The 7,933-nt window shown below is 40.8% G+C and overlaps 1 protein-coding gene across 1 annotated transcript; it reads left to right on the forward strand.

Annotated features, from left to right (window-relative positions):
- The first annotated feature begins 278 nt into the window (after positions 1-278).
- Positions 279-5,167, forward strand: LOC109997296 (amphoterin-induced protein 2). Its single transcript, XM_020651719.3, has 2 exons — positions 279-1,389; positions 3,048-5,167. Exon 2 carries the CDS (start codon positions 3,145-3,147, stop codon positions 4,663-4,665), a length of 1,521 nt encoding a protein of 506 aa, XP_020507375.1. The 5' UTR covers positions 279-1,389; positions 3,048-3,144; the 3' UTR covers positions 4,666-5,167.
- The last annotated feature ends 2,766 nt before the right edge of the window (positions 5,168-7,933 follow it).

Consider the following 7,933-nt stretch of genomic DNA (forward strand, 5'->3'; position numbering starts at 1 on the left):
GTTTGTATCTATCCCATCAACTTTGAACGATGTTTCTGGCTCTTTAGCTGTTAAATGGCACACTATGTTCCCTATCTTCATCCAAAACTTGTCTTTCTGTATTTCTGCTAAAGTTTCTTCAAACATTTAAGGTCAAAAATACCTGCCTGCTGCCGCCAAACACTCTACACCTTTGTAATCACTCTGAGCAAAAGAGCACAATATGGCACAAATTCGACAGGGCAGAATTCTAGACAGCTGTTGGAATATATTGTTTTGCCTTTCAAAACAAAGAAACACAAATTGAAGCCAGGCCTGGTCCATATGTAACAAGTAGAAGAATGTGTACATTTTTAACATTTAAAAACTGCTAGCAGAGGAACGGCAGGGTGTTGTCGTTCTGCACCTGATCCACCATCGTAGGTAGTACCAAAGGCGTCATGGAGGGGAAGACGGTGGCATGTGTAACATCTGAGCACAGTGCTGTGTGTGTGCAGGCCTAAAGGTGTGTGTATGTGAAGCTCCTGCTGTTCGTTTACCCACCATGCCTCTCATGCTTCTGCAACACCTTTTTTAGTAACAAAGGGGTACTGTACTGACAGCAGAACTTTGTTACTGCACTGTTGCAAAATCACAATGTATAACTGGCAACAGTTAATATGTTAGATGCTAAAATGCTCTCTCTTTTTTTTATCTGTGAACAGAAGTTTCAATTTATTTGTGGTTTTGTAATTGCTTGCACGCCTTTTACTTTGCATGCAATGATTTGATACATTATTGATACAACTTTTTTAATGCCGCTTAAATACCAGATGTATACAATATACATCTCTAACTATGCAACAGATGTTTCCACAGCCTTTTGATAAGCATCTTTTTTTTTTCTTTCAACAGCCTCCTTTGAGCATCTCTCAGAGGGAGTTTCGTAATGCTGCTTAAAGGCCTGGCTTTTTTTCTTTCTTTCTACCAAAACCATAAAATTGGAAGAAAAATAAATCCACTGGTGTTATCCAAAAAAACTCAGAGACATTAAGCTTTGCGCATTAGGATTTTTGCTGCTGATGCTGCACCTTTTTCCAACCGCGCCTTCTCTCTTTTCTTCTGTTCTCATCATCTGGCATAAAATCGGCTGCTGTCGTGTTCCGTGATTATTCTCAGGACGACCCCTCCCACTGCTACATGCAACCTGCAGGTGAACAAACCAGCCGCAGCTTCCAGTATCCTCCCGACACTTTGGGTTGATATTGAAGGTTGGAAAAAAAACCCACAGAAGAATCCCGAAAAAAGCGATTTAAGTTGCCTTGAGGATATTTGGGACAGAATACGGGACGCGGTCCTGCATCGCGTCTGGATATGAAGCTCAAGGCTGACGAGCTGCGGGATTGAAGAGGAATCAGTGTGGGCGTCAGGGTGAGCTGTCGAATATATATATACTGTTTGTTTTGTTTTCCTTGCATATAAAAGTCTTGAAAACCTACTCATTATCGCTCTACAGGAGCACACTACATGTGGGAATATAACAAAAAAGGTCAGTGTAGACTCACTACTAATAATACAGAGTTGATGCCTCTAACAAAACCAGTTCCACATATGTTGTACTCATCGTGAAACCAGTCTTTGACTATAACAAACAATTTATAGCCTATATATTATATCTCATTTTAGAGTGAATTGTCTTTATTTGTCATTAGTCAACCAGGTTCTTGTCAATGAAATCAGATACACCTGCTACTCTAACTCTCTTATTTTCTTCAGTGATCAATTAACTGTTGGGGAAACAAGGCGTCAGAAAATGATGAAAAATGGTTCTCAAAATCCAAGTGACCTCTTCAAAAGTTATGCTTCGTTAAAGAACAGTTCAATACGCTAAGATATAATTAATGCCCAATTGGACACAGAGAAAACACAACAAATCATCTAATTAAAGATGCTGCAATCGCATAATAATAATAATGGGCTGTTTTGCTTCAGGAATGACTTAAATGAGAAACCATAAAATTGTTGATGTTTAATGATGTTTAGAAATTAATCTATTTGCTAATCAATGCAGCTCAAAACTTTCTTCAATACATTATCTACTCAGGTTTTGCAGACCTTTAAAAAAAATCTTCATTTGAACATTTGAGAAGAGTCTGATACGACTTTTGGAGTTTACATTTGGGTGTTCTTACTTGGTGCAATATCCTACTTAAAGCTAAAAAGCAATTAGGCTATGTAAGATAGATAGATTTAGATACAATAGACAGACAGACGGATAGAGATACAGATAGATTGACGCCACATGTTGAGAAAATTCAGCTGGTCTTTCTAATAAGAAGGGGTGTCAGTCTAATGAAAAAAAAATAGAATAAAGAGAAGAGATAAAACTGACTTAAAACTTTAATATAAGAAAAGGAAACTTGTGAAATAAAGCTGTAAAAAAATAGTAGGACTGTGTGTTGGAAAGTATAGTTCCAGCAGTTTCTGTAACAGTTGTCATGTTCACACGATGCCAGCGGCCATCATTGTTGAATTTGAAAGTGGATTATAATTTATTTTTAGTGACATGCATGTAATGCCTTCATCTGCGCTACATGATCTCATATTCTGTTGCAGTTTTTTTCTTGCTGTTCTTTCTTTCTTCGCACTTCCCTTTTGAAATTTTTTTTTTTTTCTCCCTGTGATTTTTAAGCTGTTTGGAAACTTTGTTAAATGACAGTACACTGCAAAAACTCAAATGTTAATCTGCCAATCTGATGAAGTAAAAATAAATCTGAGCAATGCAAATTTACATGTTGAGTGTCCTGAAAAGATATACTCACTAATTCTTCGTACTTCAAGACACTTAAGTACATTTTTCCTGCCCCTTTGGTAGAATTTTATTTGTACTTTATACAAGCAATTCAGGCATGATTTTGCTTTTTGCATATTGTAGTAAGATTTATATGGACTGTACTGGACTGTAGTTAGATATTTGTGACTAGAATTAAACAAAAACACTAGCTTACTTGATTTTTGAGGAAAACAAATAGGAGAATCATTTCAAATACCCCCCTCCTTGATTCCTGTCTTTCTCTGTCTCTCCTCAGTTAAGTAAAAGCCTGCCACTATCAGAGGTTTGTAAACCTGACATGTGTACACCCAGTGAGACGGTAACCTGAGATCCCATCCTGAGGGAACACCAGGATGCATCCCGCTGTGTCACACCTTCCAGGTAGGACTGATGTTGGAGGAAGCTGCTGGAAACCTGGCTTTGTAGCCTTTCTGCTCTCACTGTGTCTTGGCGCCCTGTCCTCCGTGGCTACTTGCCCACTATACTGCCTCTGTGCCAGTGATATTATTTCCTGCAGTGGCCGCAATCTGTCTGTTGCACGCTTTGATTTCCCGAGCTACGCCACACGGTTAGACCTGAGCCACAATGCCCTCACTGTCCTGCCTCTGGACTGGATTTCCCAACCGTTTGACCGACTCTCAACTCTGGTTCTCAGCAGGAACTCCATAAGCCAAATCGAGACAAATGCCTTTGCTGTGACGCCGAATCTCCTCCAACTGGACCTCTCTTCCAACCAACTAACAGTTTTGAACTCGTCCATCTTCACTGGGCTGACGGAACTAAGAGAACTACTGCTGTTTGGCAACAAGATCATCCAGATTAACCCAGAGGCCTTCAGTGATCTTCGCAGCCTGAAGAGGCTCTACCTCTCTGGGAACAGACTAGAGGATTTTCCCTATGGGCTTTATCAGGAATCTGGAGGGCCTCTTAACCTGACCTTTCTGGATCTTTCAAACAACAGGCTCTCCAAGGCTCCCGTCCAGAGCCTTCTGTCTTTCAGCCGACAAAGTGGAATTTATTTGCAGGAAAACCCTTTTGTCTGTGATTGCACATTACTTGCCTTAATTGAGTACTGGATGTGGAAACAGTATCGCCCCTTGTTGGATTTCAGAGTTAAATACCCATGTATGGACAATATTGGTCAAGGATCTAAATGTAGCAAGCAGGTATCGTCCAAAATGCCCCTAGAGGAAAATACTTTCCAAGTAGAACCTGGAAAATGGCTACAAGTACCATGTCCAGGGTTGGTTTTGCCAGTCCAAGAAGGGTTGGTTGTGTTCTGGGTTACCCCAAGTATTGTGGCGAATTCATCAACCAATGATTCAAATGCCCGCCTAATGGTTTTCCCCAATGGTACCCTTGAAATTCGAGGAGCACTGATAGAAGATTCTGGTACTTTTGGGTGTGTCACAGGGCGAGGGCGCAGCTACGAACCCAATGAGTTTCCAGAAGTCATTGTGGTGGTGGGAAACTCGAGCACGACATCTGTGAGTGGCTTGACACATCGCAGTGGTGCAGAGCATTTTAATACAGCATTCACCACCCTGGCTTCCTGTGTGATCAGCATCGTACTGGTACTGCTCTACCTCTACCTCACTCCCTGTCGATGCAGGGATGCTCGAGGTGGGGGGTCCACGGGGTGTGGCGGACGAGCTTTCATCCTCTGTTCAGATCCCAGAGAGGTAGAGTCAGGAGATCGGCGGTCAAATGGAAAGAGGGTGGCTTTCTTAGAGCCTCAGGCAGAGGACTTGACTGACATTGGAAGCCCAAAGCCACCAGCATTGAACTTGGGTCATGTTACCACTGAGGGAATTCTTAAGAATGGAAGTAGGACAGTGGGACAGACCCTCACAGACCCTGCTCAAATCGCATAGCAGGATATTTTTGCACTTTCCTTCACTCTTACAGTCCAAACCCAAGTATTTTTCACTGTAGTTCTTTCGGTACACAATGAGAAAATCCATTTAATGTGAAGTAGTTCTTGTGAAGTAATTCGTTCTCTAGGTGTTGGGTTTTGGGTGTCTTATTTGGCAAATGCAGTCCTTTAGTAAACTGAATTTCAATTTTGTCTCAACTGTAAGTGGTGTCTGTTTTTATATTTAGAGTTCATATGGAAATGTCCCTGTTGACGTGGGAGATTGTTACTGATCATATAAATGTGGGTGGTGTTTTGCATTAGACTGAGAGGAATATCACCTGGTTAAACCACTGATGGAGGCATTGATGGTTATTATTCAGTATATTTATTGTGAATGCTGCTATCTGTGACTCTTGTTATTTCAAACCATCTGTCTTCGTAATGTGTTGCATATGTTTTGCAAAAATATGTCTGTCCTGTGTGTGAAATTATCTAAACTTTAATACTTTGTGGATCAAGCTGTGTCTACGTAGTCAATTATATACCTGCAAAAGTTTCCCTATAAAAACCAAAGAAACAATATGAACTAAGACATTGAGACAATATTCACTTTCCAGAAAGATTTCAGGACTTATGATTATTTAGATATTCATTTAATTCATTTAAATGGGCGGCAGTAGCTCAGTCTTTAGGGACTTGGGTTGGGAATCGGAGGGTCACCGGTTCAAGTCCCGGCACGTATCAAATCTGGAAATTGGCCTGGTAGCTGGAGAGTTGCCTGAGCACCGCCGAGGTGCCTCTGAGCAAGGCAACCAACCCCCCCACCAGCTCAGCCCACTGTGGGCAGCCCCCTCACTCTGAGACCCCTCCATTAGTGCATGTCCATAGGATCCTGTTCATTTACTAGACAGAGTGTAAAAACGAATTTCCCCTCGCGGGATCAATAAATTATAATTATAAATTAATGAACTCAAATTTGGTTGAATTGAAGTGTTTGATTACTGAAATGACAAAAAAAAGCAACATATTTTTCCTCAGTCTAATAGAATTTTCTGCAAAAAGTTGTATTGGATGGATTTAAATTTTGTCCATGCGAGTCAATAGAGATAAATAGGATTTTGTTTTTTGTTTGCATCAACAATTACGTTAAAAGCTGCTTAAATATTTTTAAGCCCTCTGTTTGAGTTTTTTTTCTTTTAAATATTTTTTTAAAGTACATCTGGATTATCAATGACGACATGAACAAATGTTTCTGTAACAACACGTTGCTGATCTAATTCTTGCATTTTCAATACAATGAGACAGCATTCAAAAAGTCCATTGGGTGGGGCGCAGTGGTTAGTGCGCGCGTCCCATGTATGGAGGCTATAGTCCTCAACGCGGATGGCCCAGGTTCAAAGCCAGCCTGTGGCTCCCTTCCCGCTTGTCAATCCCCACTATCTCTCCCTGATTTCCAACTCTATCCACTGTCCTATCTCTCCATTAAAGGCACAAAAGCCCCCCCCCCAAAAAAAAAGAAGTCCATTGGCATTCATTGTATTAAAGCGACATATTCTTACTTCAGATTCATTCAAAATGGAGGTATTTAGTGACATTGTTGCAAAATTTGATGAACCTGGTCCCCTTCTATTTTCAGATTTGCAGAATGAATTTGAGCAGAACCAGACTCATGTTGAACATGTTGAAGCCACCTGTCGCAACTGTAATGGACTTGGAAAGTGGGATAGAGGGAGAGCGACAACAGCAATAACAACAATATGAATAAACCAGATTTATAGCTACAATAACGGTAATAATTGCAGCATGTGCAGTATTAGCAGTAACAACACAGTATGGTAATAGACTGATCGGTCTAAACGAACAGTTACACTGAGCCGGGGTATCCAGAAACCGAAGATGCCACTGTTGAATGAGTCATTTATGTGGGAGTGATGGAGTTGAAGGTGACCATTAGAGGGGCAGACCAAGTCCAAATTGTCAGAATAGTAGAACTTCACCTTGAGCAAGGAGAGAGAGAAGTACAGGGCAGCTGCCGTCTTGGGCTTGCAAAGCAGACAGTGACAACATTCTTTGCCCTCACCTGTGTTTAACTTCACCCTTGCAGCGGGCTGTGCAGCTCTCTGGTGATGAATTTGTGTGCATGGCTGTTGAATTTTTGTTGAAAAATAAAAAATAATACGTTCTTGATTATAGTTTATCGCTCTCAACTATTGATAGAAATAAATTGCCATACTCCCCGGCAGATGTAAGATTAGTGTTCATACCATTAAGTAAATGGTACATGAATATTTGAAGTTATTGAATGTATACACATTTAGAGGAAGAGAGAGAGACAGGCGCTCAACGTGCCAGGCCCCCGGCAGTCTAAGCCTATAGCAACATAACTGGGAGCTGGTCCAAGCCTGAGCAAGTCCTAACTATAAGCTTTATCAAAGGAAAGTTTTAAGCCTGGAGAGGTTGTCTCTACTGGTAGATGATTCTAAAGGAGAGGGGTCTGATAACTAAAGGCTCTACCTCCCATAGTAGATTTAAAGACTGTAGGAACTAAGAGCAGGCCCACATTCTGGAAGTGTAATGTTCTTAAAAAGAAAAAGATTTATAGTCAACTGAAAAAGTATTGTCTTCAACGTCACTTGAAAAGAAGTTGATGACAGTGTCCACAATTGTTGCTAGAAGGGTTGAAGAAAGAGGAAACAGACATGTTCTTTATGTGACCAGTTTGGATGGTTATTGGATATAGGCTGAAATGCAGATTCAACATATGACATGGCTAAATCCTGCTAAAGTAAAATTGCTTCTTTTGGAATTTGCCTCGACTGACTTTAATCTGATGAGCATGTTCTGCTATATTTTGTCAAAATTATCCATATTTTTACATCGAATGGTATGAGGAATAGACCAGGCAGCACCTTTATACTTCACAACCACCCTAAATTGAACTCAGCATCAAAAATCGTTTTCCCTGTTGTAACAGCTGTAACAGTCAGTGCACATGCATCCTGGAGCTGATATATATATTGACACTGTATCAAAGTAGACACATGTCAAATTGATTTCTGCTGCATCCTGCTATAAACGTTGTCTCCTGCTCAACCTGCACAGGTTTGCTCCACTGCCCCCCAGTTTTGCTAACAGCAGATTTACAGAGGAATTGATTCTTATCGGTTCCGACAGGAAGAGGAGTTTGAGCTTGGCAATGAATTCTCAGTCAGCCCAGATAAATGTCACAGAAAAAGGAAAGTTTGCCCCTGAAAACCTCTGTGACCCACATTCCTCTGTCCTCC

This window comes from Labrus bergylta, chromosome 23 (assembly GCF_963930695.1).
Source record: "Labrus bergylta chromosome 23, fLabBer1.1, whole genome shotgun sequence".
Lineage (NCBI taxonomy): Eukaryota > Metazoa > Chordata > Actinopteri > Labriformes > Labridae > Labrus > Labrus bergylta.

Excerpts from the sequence above, each read along its gene's own strand:
- LOC109997296 (XM_020651719.3), top strand. The coding sequence starts at position 3,145 with ATGCATCCCGCTGTGTCACACCTTCCAGGTAGGACTGATGTTGGAGGA.